The 25169-nt window shown below is 38.7% G+C and overlaps 1 protein-coding gene across 1 annotated transcript in view; it reads right to left on the reverse strand.

Annotated features, from left to right (window-relative positions):
- EHHADH (enoyl-CoA hydratase and 3-hydroxyacyl CoA dehydrogenase) overlaps positions 1-25169 on the reverse strand; it is a 58035-nt gene that overhangs the window by 27877 nt on the left and 4989 nt on the right. The window contains exons 2-5 of the mRNA XM_021069979.1: positions 24901-25004; positions 21495-21667; positions 17067-17178; positions 335-439 (exon numbers count right to left, since the gene is read on the reverse strand). Of these exons, the coding sequence (XP_020925638.1) occupies positions 335-439; positions 17067-17178; positions 21495-21667; positions 24901-25004 (494 nt within the window). The remainder of the gene's footprint in view (positions 1-334; positions 440-17066; positions 17179-21494; positions 21668-24900; positions 25005-25169) is intronic.

Raw genomic sequence — 25169 nt, forward strand, 5'->3', positions numbered from 1 at the left:
AACCATTAACCTTTTCTTGTGAATCCTTACAGGAGTGTCCTAGACATAGACAAAGCAGTTACATACATACACTCTCCCTATACAGACATTCAATCCCATCCTCCCTTTCCTGTTACACAAATGCTGAACTACTATACACAATGCTGCTTTTGTCACTTAACCATACAACACATCGTGGCGTTCATACCATGTCAGTATGGTAGATTTTCTCATTCATTTTTAAACTATACCATATTCTATTTGGATGTACCTTAAAATATTAAAGGAGTTCCTTATTAATATGGACATTTAAGTTATTTTCAATCTTGTGCTAGTTTTATTATTATTTTCTTACCTAAAACTCTCTGGGCAAATCTGATTGCTTCTTCAACTGGGTCTGAGTTCACAACTTCATCTAGAATACCCAGCTTACGGGCTTCATTTGCTGAAATATGTCTTCCTAAAACAAAACAAAATAAAACAAATTAAGGAACAACGTGTGATTAAGGTAAAAGCATAACCCTCTCTAGGAGAAGAGTTTACCTGTCCTGGATATAGACATCTATTATTAAATAAATAAGCACTACACTGACTGTTATAGTGGTAAGATCACTGCAGAGGTAACCAGGAAACCTGGATTCCAGTTTCCAATTCTACCTTGTGTGAACTGTACCAGGTCCACAATTCCTTTATTGGTAAATGAGAATAATTATGCTTACCTTAGTAATTCTGAGCATTAAGTGAAAATAATACATTTTCCTCATATTCTATAAACCTTTATATAAATATTTTATAAATTATAGATATGTAATGTATGAGAGGATTGATTTTTTTGATAATAACAGAGATCAAGAAGTTATAACAGCAGAGTAGTAGCAGTAATATCTATAGACTAGTATATACCAAGGGTTGCTATTGATTACAAAGCGTCTTTAAACATAAATATAATTGGATAGACAGGAGGAAAGAATATTGATTAGGCTGACATTATGTAAGTTATAAACTGAAATTTCACAGAAGAAATGGTGTGGACCACTGCCATTTTTTGGCTACCCAGGATCTCGACCCCTCCCTTAGTTTATGGAATTGCTAACATGTGAGCTTTGGAGCTCAAAAGGAAACAGAGATAATCAGACAATTGTTCCTTGAGACCTGGCACTAGGGTGTGTCCCCTGATCCCAAGCTTGGTGAATGGGGTTCTCAGTTGAGGGTTTACTGCTGGAGTTAGTGACAATAAGCAACTGCAACAGCTTAAATCTCATTTCACAGGCGGTGACATCTAGTGTCTGGTGGTGGTGGTGCCAGGAGTATCTACCATCCGGTGGTGGCCCTGGCAGCTTCCAGTATGGAATGGAAGCTTGAGGGGGTTACAGAAGTTTGATGAGGGTTTACATTACTCCTGCGTGCTTCAACAGGTATAAACATGTGATTTGATCTGCATATTCTGAAGTAGGAGGCTAAGGGATATAAGCATCTCTCACCTCGGGGTCAGAAGGAAAGAGACAATGACACATGGCTTGCTTGCTTGCCAGCACCATCTTGGCTTCAGAAGAGTAATCACCCAATGTCTTGCTGGCAGCAATCCCAGTCTTTTTTTTTTTTTTTTTTTTTTTTTTTTGTATTTTTAGGGCCACACCCATGGCATGAAGTTTCCCAGACCAGGGGTTGAATTGGAGCTGTAGTCACTGGCCTACCCCACAGCCACAGCAACGCTAGATCCAAGCCACATCTGCAACCTACACCACAGGTCACAGCAACACCAGATCCTAACCCACTGAGCAAGGCCAGGGATCAAACCTGCATCCTCATGGATGCAGTCAGATTCATTTCTGCTGAGCCACAACGGGAACTCCCCAATTCCACAGTCTTTGTTGCTCTTACAGAGTCCTGGCCAATGCTGCCTCTGAGACAAACCCTCTGTTCATGGTTCTTATTAGTGCTTTGGAGAGCTACAAATGGGTTTTCTTGATCAGATAGACAATTCAATGATTTCTGGCATGGATCACTTTGGAAAAGCAACATTTGGGCAGTTTTCTGGAAGTTCCTCTGAAAAAGCATCCAGATCTCCTCCTGGGGTGAGGAGGGTAGTGGGGAGTGGGCAAGTGGCTTGAAGGATGAAGTCTCCTGTGTATAAAATCACTTGAGTGAGGGGTGAATCAGACTCACCATGTTAAGAGGCCCAAAGGGACAGAGCATAGAAGATGAAAACCTGGGTACTAAAAGGAGCTGTAGGGCAACTGAGCAGGGAAAATGTGAGATGCACACAGGATGGACTGAAAATTGCTTGAGCTAGAATGATTTCTTCTGACCTGGTTTCACAAAAGTTGGGAGTACCACTACTGTTCTTACGGAGTCAATGAGATTTCAGGTACTTTTATTCTGTTTCAAGGACCTGAAGACAAAGCTCTACATATCCAACCCAAATCCTCATGCTGAGATTTAAACTGTTCTTTCTTGTGCCGCTCTCAATGGAAATGATAACCACTGTCCAACCTAATAAGAGCCCTGCCTAAATCCCCTATAAAGAGACCCTGGGACAACTGAAATTGAGACTTCTCCACGGTGGGTAAGCTCAATTTTTCCCAGTTTTCTTTGTGGCTTCTCTTCCAACCTTTTGAAAAAAATTTCTCCATGGAACCCTTTCCAGATGTCATTTTAAAGTCCTCCTAAAATTGTACAGGCTACTTAAAAAGATAAGCGTATGATTCTCGTGTTAGCTTTCTTCTAATTCATTGTGACCTTTTCTATGCAAATCAAAATCCATCATATTCTTACTGTTTTTACCTCTTCTCTTCAACATGTTAAAAATAGTGCTATTTCTATAAGCAGCAGTGCTTTGGAAAAGGCCAGTCCTGGTTCACTTTATTTCTTTTTGTTAAAGGAGCCAGATTCCTTCCCGATGTCCCTCAAGATACTCTTGCCTTTCAGGCTTATTACTAAAAACAGGAACATGCAATTCCTCAGTATTCCCCCACACGCTTTCGTTTCTGTAAACCTTAGAATGTACAGACTCATTTCACACTATTATGATTTCCCCCTATATTTTATGCTTCTTTGCTTCCTTTCTATCTTGTCCTTTGCAGAACGAACCCTCTCACATGCTTTGAATTTCCGTCTCATCTTGGACTGACTGTAGGCATCCTCTTATGAGTTTACACTCGGTACTTAAAATAGTTCATACTCTTACAAGTGTACTTATCATACCACTGTTAATTAAAGCAATTTATAATTTTGGGGGGGAATGATCCCAAGGCATGTGGAAGTTCCTGGGCCAGGGATTGAACCCGTGCCAAAGCAACGACGCAGGCCACTGCAGTGACAATGCCAGATTCTTAACCCATGGCGCCACAAGAGAACTCCCAAGCAATTTCTAACTTAATTTATTAAAGACAAGAACTTTAGTTTTTCTAATAACCTTTTCATGTTCTATAGGAATTATAATACCTTCCCATTTAAAGGAGGGAGAAAAGCCATTTTTTATTTTGGTCTAAATTACATCTTCGTAATGATATAAATTATACATTAGTAATTATATATTATTAATAATATAGATTACTCTATTTCCTAATTTGGACCATGTGTGCACAGTCTTGTATTGCAGTTTCTGCATCAAAACATAAGTGTTTTGATCAGCAGTTCTCAAACTAAAAATAGTCTTAGGACCTCTTTGTATTCTTAAAAATTATGGAATACACCAAAGAGCTTTTGTATATGTGGGTTATTTCAATCAATCTATACTATATTAGAAATTAAAACTAAGAACTTTAAAATGTATTTTTATTAAATCACTTTAAAATAACAATGATGAACCTATTACATGTTAGGACAAATAAATTTTTACGCAAAATAACGAGATGTTCAAAATTTTTTAAATGTAGCGAAAGGAATATTCTTGTTTTATATTTTGGCAAATTTCTTTAATGTCCGGCTTAACAGAAGAGAGCTGGATTTTCATTTCTGCTTCTACATGCAATCTGTTTTGATACCACATGGCATACAATAACCTCTGGAAAATTCCACTGTATATTTGTGAGAGAATGAGAGTGGGAAAGGCAAGCAATGTTTTATTATTAGGAAAATAGTTCTGACTTCATGGACCTCCCCCAGCCAATGGTCCCTGGGCCACACTCTAAAAACTCCTAATGTAGATCACATTTAAAGACTTTATAACATCCTAGTACATGACTATTCCATATATTTAGAATTTTCTTGTGGCTGGAGTGATTTTAGCTATTTTGAGAGTAACCTTTTGTTGTGGGTTCCCCGCCCCCTTTGGAAGCTTACAGTATTCTATTTCCTGAAAGTTTAAAATCTTTATCAAAATACAAGGCGTTGACATCAGTTTTTCCACGTAAATGGTGTGCTTGCTAAAATATGACCCCTGATTCTTTTATGTCCCTGAAGAGTTTCTTCTATGTTTTCCTTTGTGCTCTGGGGGCTATTATTAGTCACGGCAGAGACCTCTATTATAGACCTTCCATGTCTGTGGCCTTCCTGTACATTTTATATATCTTTTGGTTAAATTCTTCTGAATTTAACTGTTTTTCTAGTCATCCTCCATGTTGCTGATTCAGTTGTCTCTTTTGAGTGCATCTTTTTTTATTGCCTCAAAAATTATTTGGGCTAATGTTTTGATTTTAAACGGGGTGTTTTTATTTACTAAATAAAATATTTTTAATTTAGAATATGGTGAGTTTTCTAAAATTTTTGTTTTCTTTAATCTGTTTCCACAGAATTCCATTTATGTTTCCTTCTTCTAATGTCACAAAATATTCTTACAGGTCTTAAGTTGCATGTTAAGGGGTTTTTTGGTTTGTTTGTTTGTTTTTGTCCGTTTGGTCATGAAATAATCTTTGCTGATAGCTGATATTTCGTATTGCTAACTGGGAGCCCTGAGTACTAAAACTCACCCTTGACATCCTGTTCAAATATAGAGAAAACCCACCTGTACCTAACTGAATCTGAAAGGCAGGCAGGTTAAAGATACCACTCGCGTCTTCTCCCCAGTACCCTGGGTAGCAAGAAGTACCTCACCCAAGTCCAGAGCCTGAGGGGATCCCGGTCCTGGGAATGAGCATAAAGAAATCTGTGGGGCTGGAGCAAAGCTCTGTGAGAAGAGAGAAGAGGTTTTCTACGCTGTTCAGTGAACAAGGACGATGAGACCTAGAAAATAACAGCAGAAGGAAGCACAAGGCACTGTAGTTCTCCTCACTTCATTGGGCAGAGAACACCAGGGGATGAACTGCACCGTGCTCAAGCGTATCTTTTGTGGTTACTGCTCAAGATTCGGCTGTTTTCAGGTGGCATTTTTAAGGGAATTGTGGAGAAGCAGTGGTTGTTGCAATCGCTCCACTTTACAGAATTACCTCTCTTAGGGTTTTCAGAAGATCAGAGAAGGTTTGCTATTTACTCATTAATTTAAATTATTTGTATATTCTTTTCCTATGGGGCGCAGTGCCTACAAAGCTGGTGTTTTTCTTCATTAACATCAGTAAGGAATCTTCAACTTTTGGTAAATTTTGTTAGCATCTTTTCTTAGAAAAACTGTTTTCCAAAAGCAAGAGTCTTAATATCATCATTATTAATGGAAACTGTATTAATTTCCTATACAGATTGCCACAGTCATTGCATTTTAGAATAGCACACATTTATCATCTTCGTTTAAGATGGCAGAAGTCTAAAACAGGTCACAGAACTGTGTTCCTTCTGGAAGCTCTGGGACAGAATCTGTTCCCTTGGTCTCTCTATCCTCTAGAGGGCGCCTGCATTCTTTCTCCTCCTTCTCCAACTTCAAAGCCAGTTTATAGCATCTCCTCTCTTCACTGACCTCCTTGCCTTCCTCTTCCAAGGACCCTGGTGATACATGGGCCCACCGAGAAAATGCAGGATAACTTCTCATGTTTTTTAAAACTCAATGGATTTTATTACATTTATAGTTGTACAACGATCATCACAACCCAATTTACAACATTTCCATCCCAAACACCTGCCCATCCCTCCCACCCCCAACCTGTCTCTTTGGAAACTATAAGTTTTTCAAGTCTGTACGTCTGTATATGTTCTGTAAAGAAGTCACTGTATCCTTTTTTTTTAGATTCCACATATAAGTGATAGCATATGACATTGGTGTCTCACTGTCTGACTAACTTCACTTAGCATGATAAGTGCTAGTTATCTAGTTCCATCCATGTTGCTGCAAACACCATTATTTCATTCCTTTTATGGCAGAGTAATATTCCATTATGTATATGTACCACACCTTCTTTATCCATTCCTCTGTCAACAGATATTTAGGTTGTTTCCATGTCTTGGCTATTGTATATAGTGCTGCAATGAACACTGGAGTACACGTATCTTTTCAAGTCATGGTTTTCACTGGATACATGCCCAGGAGTGGGATTGCTGGATCAAATGGTAATTCTATTTTTAACTTTTTGAGGAATCTCCATACTGTTTTCCATAGTGGTTGCACCAATTTACATGCCCACCAACAGTGTAATAAGGATCCCTTTTCTCCACGCCCTCTCCAGCATTTATTGTTTGTAGACTTTTTGATGATGGCCATTCTGGGTGGTATAAGGTGGTACCTCATAGTAGTTTGATTTGTATTTCTCAAATAATTAGTGATGTTGAATATCTTTTCACGTGTTTTTTGGCCATCTGTATGCCTTCTTTGGAGAATTGTCTGTTTAGATCTTCTGCCCATTTTTTGATGGGGTTGCTTGTTTTTTGGTATAGAGCTGTAGGAGGTGTTTATATATTTTGGAGATTAATCCCTTGTCATTTGCTTCATTTGCAAATATTTTCTCTCATTCTGTGGGTTGTCTTTTTGTTTCATTTAGGGTTTCCTTTGCTGTGCAAAAACTTTTAAGTTTAATTAAGTCCCATTTTTTAAATTGTCATTACTCTAGGAGGTGGATCTGAGAAGATATTGTTGCATTTTATGTCAGAGAATGTTTGGCCTATGTTTCCCTCTAGGCGTTTTATAGTATCCAGTCTTATATTTAGGTCTTTAATCCATTTTGAGCTTAAGCTTTATGGTGTTAGGAAGTGTTCTAATTGCATTCTTTTACATATAGCTGTCTAGTTTTCCCACCACCTCTTACTGAAGGGACTGTCTTTTCTCCATTGTATATTCTTGCCTCCTTTGTGATAGATTGGTTGACTGTAGGGACATGGGTTTAATTCTGGGCTTTCTATCCTGTTCCACGGATCTCTCTTTCTGTTTTTGTAGCAGTACCATACTGTTTTAATGACTAACCTCCATCTTAAGGTCCCTAATTTAATCACACATTCAGAGTCCCTTTTGAATGTAAGGTGATGTGTTCACAGTTCTAGGGATTAGGATGTGGACATCTTGGAGAGAGGCATTGTTAAGTGTACCACAGCTACCGTCTATAAAATATCTTCTAGGTAACAAGTTCTATACCAGAAGCAGGCTAGATAATCTCTTTATTCCTTACAACAACTATGTGGTTGTTTTATTGATCAGAAAATGAAGACTGAGAAGAGTTCAGACAACCCCCCTCCTAAATTCCAGGCCGGTCTATCCAGCTGTCTCCCTGACATCTCAGCTTGGGTGTCAAACTTAACACGTCCAAAACCAACCCCTGTGAGTCCTCCCTACAACCTGCTCTACCAGCAGAAATCTTCACCTCAGTAATAGTGCCATCCTTCCAGCTGCTCAGGCCCTTAGAATCATCCTCCATCTCCTCTTCCTCTCACCTCTCACGTTTGATCTGTCAAAATCTGTTGGCTCAAAATATAGCTGGAATTTGACCATGTCTTACTATTTATATTGTTACCTGGGTCTAAACTCCCATCATATCTCCCTTGGATTATTAAACCAGCCTTCTAATCAGTCTTCCTATTTCTACCCTTATCTCCAATTAATCTATTTTCAATAGCCAGAGTCATCTATTTTTTTTTTTTTTTTGGCTTTTGTATTTTTAGGGCCACACATGCGGAACATGGAGGTTCCCGGGCTAGGGGTTGAATCTGAGCTGTAGCTGCTGGCCTGTGCCACAGCCACAGCAATGAGGAATCCAAGCATCTGCAACCTACACCACAGCTCACGACAATGCCGGATCCTTAACCCACTGAGCAAAGCCAGGGATTGAACTCATGGATACTAGCTGGGTTCATTAACCACTGAGCCACAATGGTAACTGCAAAAGCCAGAGTGATCTTTTAAAAAAATCTAAAGAGGGGAAGGATCAAGATGGTGGAGGAGTAAGATGTCACACTCACCTTCTCCCACAAACACATCAAAAAAACACATCTACATGTAGAACGATTCACACAGAACATCTACTGAATGCTGGCAGAAGAACATAAACCTCCAAAAAGAGAAAGAAACCCTTGACGTAACTGGTTGTAACAAAAGAAAAAAGAGAGAGAAAAGGAATCAGGACTGGACTAGCATTCATGAGAGGGAGCTGTGAAAGAGAAAAGGAACCCACATCCTGGGAAGCCATCTAACCAACAGGGAAATGAGCCAAGATGAAAGGACCTCAAAGTCACTGAGAAAAGCTCAGCAGCTGGACTGAGGAGGGCAAAGCAGAATGAGAGCCATGCAGATCAAATGCACCATGGCCATGGCCACCACAGCCTGAGACGCTTGGACGGGGGCTGGGCACTGAGACTCAGGCTCCGGAGGTCAGTTCCAGGGAGAGGACTAAGGTTGACTATGTGGAGATGGCCTGAGGGGCTAGGGAGCAGTGTGCCATGGGCTGGGGAGCCAAGTGCCACAGCTGAGGGAGCCCAGGAGAAGGTCTGGGCCTGCAGGAGAAGCAAGGCACTATTGTTGAGAAGGGCAAGAAGAGGAGGGGCAGATCACCATAGCAATCTCCGTGCGCATCCTTGGGCTCTCAGAGGGTGGGGCACCTCTTGCACAGGCTACAGGTGCCAAGAGACCACTTGAGCTATGAGAGACTGGGTGCTTCTTGTGAAGGTCCAGCACCTCTTGTGTGGGCTAAGGGTGACTCAGTACCTCTTGCATTACCTACAGGCAGCAGGGACAAACCGCAGCAGTCATCTCAGAAACCAGAGGGAGGCATGACCTGCCACTGCGAGGGGTGTGTGAACAGGCTCCATCTGTGGCCCCAGTCACCTCAGAAGTCAGCAAAAAAGAGGAAACTGCAACCAAGCACCACCCATTGTTGCTCTCACTCCCCTGGGAACACACCCATCCTGCTGCTGCCACTGCCAAATGCTCCAGGCAGTGCCCAAATGCTTGATCACTGTCCCTTCCCAGGACTGTGCAACTAGGAGCAAACTGTGCAGCACCTCCTGCATGGGCTAAGCAGGACATGGTGTTTCTTGCATGCTCTACAGGTAGCATGGGCAAACCACTGCAGTTATCCCTGACGCCAGAGGTGTGCGTGGCCCACCACCACAAGAAGTCCGTGAACTGGCACCACCTGTGACCCCTGTCACCTCGGAGGGCACCACAGAGGAGAGCAATGCTACTGAATACCACCTGTTGTTGCTCTTACTCCCTTGGGAACACACCTACCCTGCTGCTGCCTCTGCCAAATGCTCTGGGCACCTCTTAAATCTGCCCAAGGCTCATTACAACTTCCCTGGGCCCTGCAACTAGAAGTAGCCTGTGCCACCTTCCTGTAGGTCCTTGCTACTGTCAAGAGTCCAACAACCAAGCACTGACTACTAGTCCTACCATTGCCTCCTTCTCCCTGGAAACACACTCAGCACCATGGGGATAATAGCCTGCTCACACTGAAGAAAGAGACAGCAAATGTCCAAACTCCCGTGCCAAAAATAAATAGTAACCCCCCCACAAAATACAAAGGGGTACTCTTGTATAGAAATAGCCCTCCAAGACTACAGTTTGGTTTCCATAAACTCACAGAAAAAGAAAAACATAAGCAAGATGAACAAGGTCAGGAATCATTCCCAGTTAAAAGAACAGGAGAATTCACCTGAAGCAGCAAACAATGAAACAGACCTCTGCAGTCTGATAGACACTGAGTTCAAAAGGGAGATAGTGAAAATACTGAAGGAATTAAGGGTGACTATGAAGGAATTAAGAACAGATATAAAGTGTAACGCAGATCATTTTAGAAAGGAACGAGAAAATATAAGGAGGAACCAAGAACAATTATAAAATTCATTTGCAGAGACACAAACTGAGCTAAAGGCACTAAAGAGTAGAATGAATAATGCAGAGGAATGAATTAGTGATATGGAGGATAGAATAATGGAAATCACCCAATCAGGACAGCGGACAGAAAACCAAATGAAAAAACACAAAAGCAATATAAGAGATTTATGGGATAATTAATATAAAGTGGGCCAATCTACACATTATAGGAATTCCAGAAGGAGAAGAAAAAGAAAAGGGGATTGAAAATATATTTGAAGAAATTATGTCTGAAAACTTTCCAAATCTAAAGAAAACAGGTATCAAGATACAGGAAGCACAGAGGGCCCCAAACAAGTTGAACGCAAACAGGCCCACAACAAGACATATTATAAAAGAAATGACAAAAGTTAAGAATAAAGAGAGGATTCTAAAGGCAGCAAGAGAAGCACAAAGCATTAATTATAAGGGAACCCCCATAAGGCTATCAGCTGATTTCTCTACAGAAACACTACAGGCCAGAAGAGAGTGGCAAGATATATTCAAAGTTCTGAAAGGGAAACATTTGCAGTCTAGAATACTCTACCCAGCAAGACTATCATTTAAAATAGAAGGAGAAATAAAGAATTTCTCCAACAAACAAAAGCTAAAAGAGTACAGCAATACTAAACCCATTCTAAGAGAAATACTGAAAGATTTTCCCTAAATAAAAAAGAAGTAAGAAGAAATAAGATGGAGGAAATCGCAATTGGAAAGCAATCACTTAAATAAGCCAGGATACAGATCTAAAAGGGGGAAAATATCTACTGTAAAAGTGACGATAAACACAAGGAACAACAAAAGGACAAACATGAAGATGTTAAAAAAGGACTTAAAGGAGTTCCTGTCGTGGCACAGTGGTTAATGAATCCGACTAGGAACCATGAGGTTGCGGGTTCGGTCCCTGCCCTTGCTCAGTGGGTTAAGGATCCGGCGTTGCCCTGAGCTGTGGTGTAGGTTGCAGACGCGGCTCGGATCCTGCATTGCTGTGGCTCTGGCGTAGGCTGGTGGCTACAGCTCCGATTGGACCCCTAGCCTGGGAACCTCCACATGCTGCGGGAGCGGCCCAAGAAATAGCAAAAAGACCAAAAAAAAAAAAAAAAAAAGAAGAAAAAAGGACTTAAAAATCATAGAATGCGGGGAAGGAAAGTAAGAAAATCTACACTCTTTTTTATTTTAAATAATGTTTTTGAGCCTATTTGACCATCAGGCTAAAGCAAGCAGATATAGGAAGGGGTTAACATACTTAAAAACACGGTAACCACAAATCAAAACTGAACAATACATTCACAAGATCTAAAAAGAAAAGTACACAGCATAAAATATACGGAAATCATCCAACCAAAAAAAAAAAAAAGGAACAAAGGGGAAATAGAGAATTAACTGGAAAAAAAGGTTTAAAATGGCAATAAATACATATTTATCAATAGTTATCTTAAATGTCAATGGACTGAATGCTCCAATCAAAAGACATAGAGTGGCAGATTGGATAAAAAAGCAAAAACCTACAATCTGCTGTCTACAAGAGACTTACCTTGGGGCAAAGGACACATATAGATTGAAAGTGAGGGGATGGGAAAAGAAGGGAAAAGATATTTCATGCCAATGGACAACATGGGAAAGCAGGAGTTGCAATACTCATATCAGACAAAATAGACTTTAAAATGAAGGCCATAAAGAAAGACAAAGAAGGACACTATTTAATGGCAAAAGGATCCATTCAAGAAGAGGATATTACAATCATCAATATATATGCCCCTAATATAGAAGCACCCAGATATATTCAACAAATACTAACAGACATAAAGGAGAAATTGATGGGACTACATAATTATAGGAGACATTAACACCCTACTCACATCAAAGATCCTCTAAACAGAAAATCAATAAGCAACAGAGATCCTAAATAACACAATAGAAAAGTTAGACTTAATTGACATTTTCATGACATTACATCCAAAAAATTCAGAATATACATTCTTCTCAAGTGCACATAGAACATTCTCAAAGACTGACCACATACTGAGGCACAAAACTACCCTTAACAAATTTAAGAGTATAGAAATTATTTAAAGTGTCTTCTCTGACCACAATGGCATGAAACTAGAAATCAACCTCAGGAAAAGAAATGAGAAAAAACAAACTATGTGGAGACTAAACAACATGCTACTAAAAAACCAATGGGTCAATGAGGAAACCAAAAAAGGAAATTAAAAAATACCTTGAGACAAATGATAATGAAAACACAACCATTCAAAATCTATGGGATGCCTCAAAAGCAGTGCTCAGAGGGAAATTCAGAGCAATACAGGCCTTTCTCAAAAAAGAAGAAAAATCTCAAATCGACAACTTAACCCACCACCTAAATGAATTAGAAAATGAAGAGCAAACAAAACCTAAAGTCAGCAGAAGGAAGGAAATTATAAAGATCAGAGAGGAAATCAATAATATAGAGATTTAAAAACCAACAGAAAAAAATCAATAAAACCAAGAGCTGGTTCTTTGAAAAGATAAACAAAATTGATAAACTCCTGGCCAGACTCACCAAGAAGAGGAGATAAAAAACCCAAATAAACAAAATAAGAAATGAAAAAGGAGAGATCGGAGTTCCCACTGTGGTGCAGCGGAAATGACTCCGACTAGGAATCATGAGGTTTCGGGTTCAATCCCTGGCCTCGTTCAGTGGGTTAAGGATCCTGTGTTGCTGTGAGCTGTGGTGTAAGTCACAGATGCTGACTCAGATCTGGCATTGCTGTGGCTGTGGCATAGGCCAACAGCTGCAGCTCTGATGCAACCCCTAGCCTGGGAACCTCCATATTCCACAGGTGCAGCCCTAAAAGACAAAAAGACAAAAACAAAACAAAAAAATTTTTTAAAAAGGAGAGATCACAACAGATACTGCAGAAATACAAAAAAAAAAAAAAAAAAAAAAACCAAAAACATAAGAGAATACTGTGAACAACTGTACGCCAACAAATCTGACAACCTAGAAGAAATGGACAAATTTCTAGAGACTTAGAGCCCGCCAAAACTGAATCAAGAAGGAATAGATCAACTGAACAGGCCAATCACTACAAATGAAATTAAATATGTAATAAAAACATTCCCTATAAACAAAAGTCCAGGACCAGACAGCTTCACAGGCAAATTCTACCAAATATACAAAGAGGAACTTATCCTCCTTAAACTCTTCCAAAAAGCTGAAGAAGAAGGGACACTTCCAAAGACATACACTGCCATCACCCTAATACCAAAATCAGACAAAGATACCACAAATAAAGAAAATTATAGGTCAGTATCTTTGATGAATATAGACGGAAAAATTCTCAACAAAATTTTAGCCAACCAGATCCAACAACAAATAAAAAAGATCATACACCACGACCAAGTGGGATTAATCCCAGGTGCACAGGGATGGTTCAACATATGCAAATCAATCAAAATCATACACCATATTAACAAAAGAAAAGTTAAAAACCACACGATGATCTCAATAGATGCAGAAAAACCATTTGACAAAGTCCAACATCCATTCATGATAAAAACTCTTACCAAAGTGGGTACAGAGGGAACATACCTTAACATTAAAAAAAGCCATTTATGGAGTTCCCATTTGTGGCGCAGTGGTTAACGAATCTGACTAGGAACCATGAGGTTGCAGGTTTGATCCTTGGCCTCGCCCAGTGGGTCAAGGATCCAGCACTGCCATGAGCTGTTGTGTAGGTTGCAGATGCGGCTCAGATCCCGCATTGCTGTGATTCTGGCGAGGGCTGGCAGCTGCAGCTCTGATTCGACCCCTAGCTTGGGAACCTCCATATGCCACAGGAGCGGCCCTAGAAAAGGCAAAAAGACAAAAAAAAAAAAAAAAAAGCCATTTATGATAAACCCACAGCAAATATAATACTCAGTGGAGAAAAGCTGAAAGCCTTCCCACTAAAATCTGGAACCAGACAGAGGGTGCCCACTCTCACCACTTTTATTCAACATGGTATTGGAAGTCATAGCCACAGCATTCAGACAAATGAAATAAATAAAAGTTATCCAAATTGGAAGAGAAGAGGTAAAATTGTCACTGTATGCAGATGACATGATAATATTATATAGAGAGAAAAGCCTAAGGACTCCACATGAAAACTGCTCGAACTGATCAACAAATTCAGCAAAGTAGCAGGATACAAGATTAACATTCAGAAATTGGTCGCATTTCCTTATACTAAATGAAATACTAGAAAAGGAACACAAAAATATAATACCTTTTTAAATCACACCCCCCCAAAATTAAATACCTAAGAATAAACCTGACCAAGAAGGTAAAAGACTTATATGCTGAGAACTATAAAACATTCATCAAGGAAATTAAAGAGGATTCAAAGAAATGGAAAGATATTCCATGCTCCTAGGTTGGAAAAATTAATATCATAAAAATGGCCATACTACACAGAGCAATCTACAGATTTCATGCAATCCCTATCGAATTACCCATGACATTTTTCACAGAACTACAACAATCCAAAAATTTATACGGAAACATAAAAGACCCAGAATTGTCAAAGCAATCCTGAGGAACAAAAACCAAGCAGGAGGCATAATTCTCCCAGATTTCAGGCAATATTGCAAAGTCACAGTCATCAAGACAGTGTGGTACTGGTACCAAAACAGACATACAGACCAATGGAACAGAATAGGGAATACAGAAATAAACCTAGACACCTATGGTCAATTAATCTCTGACAAAGGAGGCAAGAATATAAAATGGGAAGATGATAGTCTTTTAAGTAAGTGGTGCTGGGAAAACTGGACAGCTTCTTGTAAATCCATGAAACTGGAAAACACCCTCACCTCACGCCATGCACAAAAATAAACTCGAAATGGCTTAAAGACTTAAACATAAGACAAGACACCATCAAATTCCTAGAAGAGAATGTAGGCAAAACATTCTCTGACATCAACCTTACAAATGTTTCTTTAGGTCAGTCTCCTAAGGCAACAGAATTAAAGCAAAAATAAACCAATGGGACCTAATAAAAATGACAAGCTTTTGCACAGCAAAGGAAACCATTAAAAAAAAAAAAAGACAACTTACAGAATGGGGGAAAATAGTTTCAAATGATGCAACTGACAAGGGCTTAATGTCTAAAATATACAATATATACAACTCAATAGCAAAAAAGCCAATGACCCAATGGAAAAATGGGCAAAAGACCTGGAATTGCTGCAGCTGTGGTGTAGGATACAGCTGTATCTTGGATTGAATCCCTGGCCTGGGAACTTCCATATGCTGTGAGTGCAGAAATTAAAAAAAAAAAAAAAGAATGAATGAATGAATGAAAGAAAACAGGAAAGAAAAGCCAAAATTCTTTCTGTAATATTCCAGGCCCTACATGATGGGACTTCACATTCACTCCTCCTCCCCTGACTCTCCTTATTCCAGCTACAAAGATCTTGCTGTTCTTTGAAATTTCCAAGTATGCCCCTGTCTCAGGGCTTAGTATTTGCCTATTTTCTCCATGAGGATTATCTTCCTCCAGATATTGATGTAGCAAGCTTCTTCTCTCCTTCAGATCTTCACTCAGATCCATTTTGTAGGAAAGTTTTTCTTAGCTCTCCTACCTAAAATATTACCCCCCCCATTCCTATCATTTTATACTTTCCCTTTATGTCTTATGTTTTCTCTTTAGCACTTACCTCCATCTAACCTACTATATATGCAACTCACATAATAGGTAGGCATGGAGTCTAATAAGAGTATACAGCTGTGGTAGCTGATCTCCAAAGTGACCCCCCATGTGTCTGACCTCTGGGTATTCAAGTCCCCCTCCCAAGTTGAAAAGGGAAGGCCTGTATAATCAATAGAATGGTTCAGAAAAAATGACATATGACTCCAAAGCTATGTCATAAAAGACCCTCTAGCTTTTGCCTTGATCTCTCTTGGATCACTCACTCTAGACGAAGCCGGCCTCCCTATTGTGAGGACATGCAGGCAGCTCTAAGGAGAGGTCTACATGGAGAGGCAATGAAGCCCTTGCCAACAGTCAGCATCAACAAGCTGTCTTGTGAGTGAGCCATCTTGGAAGCAGACCCTCCAGCCCCAGTCAAGTTTTCAGATGACTATGGCTCCAGTCAGCATCTTGAGTACAACCTCATGAGAAACCTTGAGCTAGAACCCAACCAAGCTGATCCAAATTCCTGACCCCCAGACACAAGGAAAGAAAAAACACTCCCAATCAAACCATCACTCACAGTGAACGTAAGAGGCATCTTGATTTCAGGCTGTGGAATTTGTGAATTGATGAAATATGATAATGGTAATTATTATTATTATTGCTGTTTTCTGTATATAATCTCCATAAGGCCAGGAGTTTTTGTTGGTTTGATTTACTACCATAGGCCCACTGCCAACAACAGGGCCCAGCACATGAGAAAAAATTAAACAGTTGTTGCATGAGTGGATATAAATTAATTTGTATCATATCTGATAAATCCAAGGTCTCTAAATGTTTTCTAGTGTTACACTATTCACATTCCCTATTGAAGCCAATGTCTTAATACCAAGGAAGTGAAAAATTCAGTCATTTCCAAACTAAAACTTGAAAACTTTCCTTGGAAATTCTGATTTTAATTCTTGTTTATATTACAATTTCTGAATTATATCTGAGTATAATGTACCCTATGTGAACATGAGTGTCTATGAGTAGACATTTAACTGTGATTACAGCTTTGTATACACTTTGTTTTAGAGAGCACTCATTTTTTCTTTATGGTAACTTTTGAAAAGCTCTCAGAGAAGGTAGTCTTTCAGTTTTACAGATAAGAAAATTGATATCAAAGAACTTAAAGTATCCTCTTAAGATTACATGGGTATGGAATGGTCAAGCCAGGATTTTTCTAAATGTTAGGCCAGTTCCTCACATTGATCTAAACAGCCATTGGTTGGGTTTGTACTGACCTGAGGTAATTAAGTCAAGTGCAGCAGGAACTCCAATAAGTCTGGGGAGAAGCTGGGTTCCTCTTGCACCAGGAAGGATTCCAAGTGTGACTTCTGGAAAGCCAACTTGAGCCTATCAAAGATTGAAGCATAAAGGTCATTGGAATGAGATGATATGTTCAGAGTAAAGGCAAGCATTCCCCTGGGGTTCCCACACCCTCAAAAACATTGTTTCATATAATCCAACAAGAATTTCTGCAGAGCAAATTAGTGCACACCCTCTCTTTAATAGCATAAATAGAGCTGTTCTGTCCCTACCTAGGCCTTCATGTTGAAACACATCCATAGTTTCTTACATAATATTTCTGACTCTATTATGAAATGGCTAAGCTTTACGGAGCCCTGAAAGAGCCAAGCAATTAAAAGAACATCCTATAGAATGGGAGAAAATATTTGCTAACCACATATCTGGAATACATAAAGAAATTTTGTAACTTAATAACAAAAAGACAAGTGACCCAAATAAAAATGGACAAAGGATCTGAATAGACATTTCTCCAAAAAGAAACAAATGGCCAGTAAACACATGAAAGGCTGATCAATATCATTAGCTATCAGGAAAATGCAAATCAAAACTACAAGATAGTACTTCACACCCACCAGGATGGCTATAATAAAAAAGACAGACAATAACAAGTTTGAGAGAGAATGTGGAGAATACAAAACCCTCATACATTGCTGGTGGGGATGTAATGTAGTGCAGTCACTTTGGAAAACAATCTCTCAATTTTTCAATTTTTCATAGAGTTACCATATGACACAGCAGTCCTACCCCTGAATATTTACCCAAGAGAAATGAAAATATCTACCACAAAAAAAAAAAACCTTTGTTCACAAATTTCATAGCATCATTATTAACAAATCCAAGAAAGGAGAAACAATCCAAATGTCCATCAAGTAATGCATGGATAAAGAAAATAGTGTATCCATACAAGAAAATATTATTCAGCCATGGAAAGGAATGAAATACTGATGACATGCTATAACACAAGTGAACCCTGAAAATATTATGCTAAGTGAAAGAGCCAGACACAAAAGGCAATATATTGCCTTTTCTATTCTATTTACATGAAATGTATAGAATAGGCAAATCCATAGAGACAGAAGTAGATTAGTAATTGCTAGGATTTGAGGAGAGGGAAATGGTGGGTTACTCCTAAAGGGTGTGAAGTTTCTTTTGGGGGTGATGATATATCCTAAAATCAGCTGTGATAATGATTGTATAACTCTGTAAGTATTCTAATACACCATTGAATTATATACCTTAAATAAGGGAATTATATGGTATGTGAATTGTATCTCAATAAAGCTATTACAAAAGGAAGAAAGAAAAAGAAAGAAAGAGAGGAAGGGAGGAAGAAAGAAAAGAAAGAAAGAGAAAGAAAGAAAGGAGGGAGGAACTCAGGCAGTAACCTCAGTCTAGGTAAGAGGATGAGCTTGAGTCCTTCATCATATGTCTCTCCTAGCCTTAAAAGTGGCCAAAGGTGTGTTAGTCATTGCCCAGGTATAAAGATAGGAGAAGGAGGGTACTTAAATACAGACTGCCATCTGCACAAATTGTGATGCCAATAGCTCCAAAATACCTGGAACGTTTGTGCTTCTCTCATACGATGCTCCCCTAGCAGTCAATCACCATTTTTCCCATCACTGGCTACCCCTTTCTTTCCCCTTATGATTTATTATGATTGCTTGTAACTTAGATCTGCATTCAGTATGCAGAAGGTTATGGTATGAGGAACACAGAACAAGGAACACTTAGGATATGTGTTTTTATTTGTGTTTTATAAAAATTAAAACAACACTGGGAAATGGTTAAATAAATTATGGTAAACATATAAAGATAAAAAATTATGCAACTATTTTAAGTGGTATTTTTAAGAAATAGTTCCAATAAGAGTAACAGCAAATCTCTCATCAGAAACCATGGAGGCAAGAAGGCAGTGGGATGACATGTTCAAAGTACTGGAAGAAAAATACTGTCGACCACGAATTTTATATCCAGAAAAAACTAGTCTTTGAAAATGAAGGTAAATTAAGACATTCTCAGATAAATAAAAACTGAATTTGCTGCTAGTACATCTGCTCTGCAAGAAGTTCTTCAGGATGAAAAGACACTAAGCAGTAACTCAAATCCACATGAGGGAATAAAGAATACTGTTAAAGGGTAACTATATATATAAATATAAAAGACAGTATTAATGTAACTTTTTGTATGTAATTTCTCTTTTTTTCTTATCTAATTTAAAAGACCAACACATTAAGTAATAATTATATTTTTGTGTGGATGGGTATGCAATGTATAATGATATTATTTATTTATTTATTTATTTATTTAATTTTTTTTTTTTTTTGTCTTTTTGCTATTTCTTTGGGCCACTTCCGTGGCATATGGAGGTTCCCAGGCTAGGGGTCTAATCGGAGCTGTAGCCCCTGGCCTACACCAGAGCCACAGCAACGCAGGATCCGAGCCGCGTCTGCAACCTACACCACAGCTCAGGGCAACGCCGGATCCTTAACCCACTGAGCAAGGGCAGGGACCGAACCCGCAACCTCATGGTTCCTAGTCGGATTCGTCAACCACTGCGCCACGACGGGAACTCCCATAATGATATAATTTATGACAATAACAGCATAAAGAGAGTGTGTAACAAAACCGTATGGGAGTAAATGTTTTGCATACTATTGAAATAAAGTTGGTACTAATCAGAACTAGATTGTCATAAATTAAGATGTTATTTATAATCCCCAGGGCAATCACCACTAAGAAATAACTCAAAAATACACAGTAAAAGAAATAATAAGAGAAGTTAAAGGGCACTAGAATATATCTATTTAACACAAACAAGAGTGTTAGTGGAGGAATTGAGGAATAACAAAAAAAGAAGGTACAGAAAATAAATTGCAAAATGGCAACTATAAATAATTATGTTAAATGTAAATAGCAGATATTGGCAGAATGGATAAAGACTATTTAATAACACTTTAAACATGCTATTAGTATAAAAATAGAGTTCAAATGAAGGAGAATAAAATTCCAAATATTGGGGGTTTTTTAATTAAAAGGTTGCAAAGAAAAACAAAACTGTAAGAAAAAGATATTACCCAGGAAAAAGACCAGAAGGAAATAAAACAGAATGTTAACAGTGGTTATTTCTGAACTGTGAGTTTATGGTGACTTTAGTTTACATCTTCATACTTTTATGCATATTTTTTATAATTTATTACAATGATGAATATTATATTTATTACTAGAAAAATATAGGAGTCCCCATTGTGACTCAGTGGGTTAAGAACCCAAATAGTATGAGGATGTGGGTTTGATTCCTGGCCTTGTTCAACAGGGTAAGGATCCGGCGTTGCTGCAAGCTGTAGCATAGGTCACAGTTGAGGCTCAGATCTGGTGTTGCTATGGCTGTGGTATAGGCCTGTAGCTGCAGCTCCCATTTGACCCCTAACCCGGGAACTTCCATGTGCTACAGTGTGGCTCTAAAAAGAAAAAAGAATTATTTACAAAAATATTACTGGAATTCACATCGTGGCTCAGTGGAAACAAATCTGACTAGTATCCGTGAGGATGTGGTTCGATCCTTGGCCTCGCTCACTGGGTTAACGATCTGGCATTGCCATGAGCTGTGGTGTAGGCTAGAGACGTGGCTCGGATCTGGCATTGCTGTGGCTGTGGCATAGGCTGATGGCTACAGCTCCAATTCGATCCCTAGCCTGGGAACCTCCATGTGCCAAAGGTGCAGCCATAAAAAGACAAAAAAAAAAAAAAAATACTCTTGTAAGACTGGAATCACAAACTTCAATCTACATGTCTAATAATCCAAATTAAATCTATTTCCAGAAATAAATGGATTTACTAGTTGTGTGCTATTTCCAATGGGAGTTTGTCTTAGGTACTAATAATTATGAGACCACAAAACTGAAATGTTTGTGATAGGAAATGAAAATTTAAATAAGTATGCATACTCAGGGGTGACAGTCAAAATATTTAATACTTCATACTGCATGAGCATGGCTCAGTGAAATCTGACATGTGAGCCACAGTAACAGAGCAGGATTCTACAGGTCCTGTCTGAACAGGAGTTCCGCTTTAGTTGGTGGGTCATGGGGAGGTCCAAGAGCTGGGGTTAGGGGAAGTGGAAGGACAGTCATGGGCTCAGGGTATCAGCTATTTATCAAATAAAATGGATATTTTCAACCTTTCAACAACTACTACTAATGTATTGGTACAAAATAGCTAATACCAGTGCTAGAAATACCTAAGAGTTGTCAACCAATAAGCCAACCCTTTAAAATTAACATCTCTGATGCTTAGGACTACATTTAGAGCTTGCCCTAAATAAAAGCCCCACCACCAAATCCCCTATAGATCCCCTCTGTTACCTCTGCATGGGCAATCCTATAGTGACAGCCCAGGGCCAGCTCCAGTCCTCCTCCTAAAGCCAAGCCTTGGATAGCAGCCACCACAGGCTTCTCATATCTCTGTATTTTATCTACTATATCTCCCAGTGTTAAGTCAGAGGTTTTATGAGCGCTGAAGCCATGGATATCGGCACCTAAGAATACAAAGACAAGGAAAAAAGACAGTAGAGGAAGACTTGGGCTTTGCTATAAAACAAAAAGTAACCAGATAACTCTTTTTTTTCCCCCTTTTGTTAGGGCTGTACCAGTGACATATGGGAATTTCCAGGCTAGGGGTCAAATTAGAGCTCAGCTGCCAGCCTACAACACAGCCACAGTAACATGGGATCCGAGCTGCATCTGCAACCTACACCATAGCTCATGGCAACATCAGATCCTTAACCCACTGAACAAGGCCAGGGATCGAACCCATATCCTCATGGATACTAGTTGGGCTCTTAATCTGCTGAGCCACAACAGGAACTCCTCAGATAACTCTTAAGGAATCTCAAACCTCTTTGGACCCATGAAACACTTCATCCTTGGCTGCAGACACAGTAAAGGAACAAATAGCCTGGAAAATGTTGAATGACATGAGAGAAAATCCTCAAATCTTTATCAGAAATCCTGAGCAGGAGTTCCCATCGTGGCAGTGTGGAAACAAATCCGACTAGAAACCACGAGGTTGTGGGTTCGATCCCTGGCCTTGCTCAGTGGGTTAAGGATCTGGCGTTGCTGTGAGCTGTGGTATAGGTCACAGACATGGCTCGGATCCTGCGTTGCTGTGGCTGTGGCACAGGCCGGCGGCTACAGCTCCAATTAGACCCCTAGCCTGGGAACCTCCATATGCCGCAGGAAGCGGCCCAAGAAAAGACAAAAAAAAAAAAAAAAAAAAAGGAAATCCCGAGCAAAGCCAGGGATCAAACTGGCATCCTGATGGATACTAGTTGGGTTAGTTTCCACTGTGCCACCACAGGAACTCCCAAGATAGTTTTTCATGTAATAGTAGCAATTAACATTTATTAGATAAATACTATATATCAGGCACTGTGCTAAGTAGATTTATATACTGCCTTATTTAATTTTCTTAACATTGTTAAGTAGTATAACAGTTTCCATTTTACAGGTAGGGAAATTTAAGGCTTTCAGGTTAAGTGACTAGTTCAGACATAGGACTCTGTAAAAGGCAAGGAATGATTCTTCCCTAGAGATTTTGGAGGAAGACTGGCCTTGCAGATATCTCGATTTTGAACTTCTAGCCTATGGAACTCTGAGAGAATATGTTTCTGTTGTTTTAAGTCACTCAGTTTCTGCTCATTTGTTATGGCAGCCCCAGGAAACTCATATAGGAAGTAAAACTCTTATTTTTATTCTCTGAAACGTTCCTGTAAAATTAGAATAATATTTTCCTTGACTTTTCAGTTAAAGGTTACCAATTAAGTCATCTGGGACTTGAATTTACTTTGTAAGATTTCTGAAAACTGATTCAATTTCTTTAACGATTTCCTATTTTTTCTTGAGTCAATTTTATAAGCTGTGTTTTTCTACTTGTTCCTATTATCTTTTTTAATGGCCAGAGCATCTGCAGTGATATCTGTCATTCTTTATGCGTATTGTTTGTACCTTCTTGTTTTTTCTTGATAAGTCTAACTGAAGCTTTATCAGTTTTATTAGTCTTTTCAAAGAACTTCTGACATTTTTATTCTCTTGATTCACATTTGTTTTCTATTTTAGTAATTTCTCTTCTACTACTTCCTTCCTTCTAATTCATTTGGATCTATTTTACTGTTCTGACAGTTCCTTGATATAGATGCTTACCACAATATGGTTGCTTTTTTTTGTTTTCTGATGTATATCTTTAAGGCTATAAATTTCCTGCTAAGCTTGAGCTTGTATTCCTCAAGCTGTTTTTATTATCATTCAGTTCAAAATAGTTTCTAAACTGCATTGATTTCTGCTTTGACTCAGAGGTTATTAAGAAATGGATTTATTTTCCAAACACTTGAGAATCTCTAGTTAGTTTGTTATTGATTTATAGCTTGACTGCATTATGGTCAGAGAACACATTCTAAATGAAATTCTTGAGATAAGCTTTCATGATCCAGTACCTGATCAATTTTTGTAAATGTTGCAAATTTGAGAAGAATATATATTTTCCAAATGTCTGGCGCATTGTTCCATATAAGTCCATTAAGTTAAGTCTGATAATCCCTAATGCTTTTCTAGGACAATTATTGTTTTTGCCTCTGAACCTAACTGCATTCTCTCCTACCTCCTTTCCCACAAAGAAATATCAATTCTGACTTTTCATACTTCTGATCCCTTACTCCATGCCTCAAAGCACCATCTTGTCTCCCAAACTCAAGTCTTCAAACAGTTGAGTAAGCCATTTAATAGCTGGTTAATGTTTGACACATTATTTAATCTATCTTAGGCTCAGTCTCTTATCTGCAGATGGAAATTATAGGATTTACTGAGGATTAAACTATAAAGTGTTTAAAAATATTACTATTTTCATCGTCAATAAATAAATAAGCTACACAGTACCGGCACATAGCAGGCATGCTAAATGGTAATTATTATAATGAGTAATGTCTTCATATTTATTTACTGTCATGATTTCAATAGCTATTTCTTCTCCATCTATTGCCAGCATACATTAAATTCCTCTGACTACCTTAAGAATACATGGGTCCTCATGCCCATGTAAATTTTGTCAAAGGGTATACTATATTCACTTGGAGAAAGAATAAAATGTGCCACAAATACTACTGAATAAATCACCTTTTCAGATACTTTTGCCATATTTTATCACTACGTTTGCATCTTCACAGGCTAACCCAATAAAGAGTGCCGCGGTCGCTGAGACGAGTGACTATCAGGAGAAAAATAAACTTCAAGATTCTGTGTGAAGTAAAAAATAACATTTATTGAACATCTGCGTGTAGGCACTGCTCTAGGGGCTCTTAGATACATTATCTCATTTAGTCTCACAAAAACCTATTAAGATATAAACGTCACAGTATATTTTATAGTGCAATTGAGGTTCAGGAGATTAAAGGGACTTGCCCAAGCTCACACAGCATAGAGACATATGCAGAGCAGGTATGTACCAGCAGGTATATACTAATATGTATAATAGCCATCAAGCCTGGAACTAAATGTCCTCCAAAGGCCCAATCCAACTGAAAGGGGGTAAAGTCAGCATCTTCTCTGGGACTCTTCTGTGACTCCTGTCTCTTTCTCCATAGTGTTTCTCATTCCCATTCAAGTCTCCTATATTCATTACTCACACTATGGTATTACCCACAGGGACAGCTAATGAAATATTGATCTCAGGCTGTGGCTGGATTTGAGAAATAGTGGGAAAGGGTTAAACATTAGTTACCTGCAGAGAAGATGCCATCTGTTCCACAAATCACAATGGCTTTTACTGTATGATCTGTTAGAGCTTTCTGCAACCCCTCTTTTATTCCATGGAGTACAGACACACTACAAGAAAAGAAAATTATGTGATGTATTGATCAGAATAGAATTTCTACCATCTCAAAATTTTATTTTTTCACTCCTTCCCTAATAATGAGAAAGTAAACATACACATGATGGATTAAAATCCTGGATACTATCATTAAGCTTTTATTAATTTAAAAAGTAGTA

This window comes from Sus scrofa, chromosome 13 (assembly GCF_000003025.6).
Source record: "Sus scrofa isolate TJ Tabasco breed Duroc chromosome 13, Sscrofa11.1, whole genome shotgun sequence".
Lineage (NCBI taxonomy): Eukaryota > Metazoa > Chordata > Mammalia > Artiodactyla > Suidae > Sus > Sus scrofa.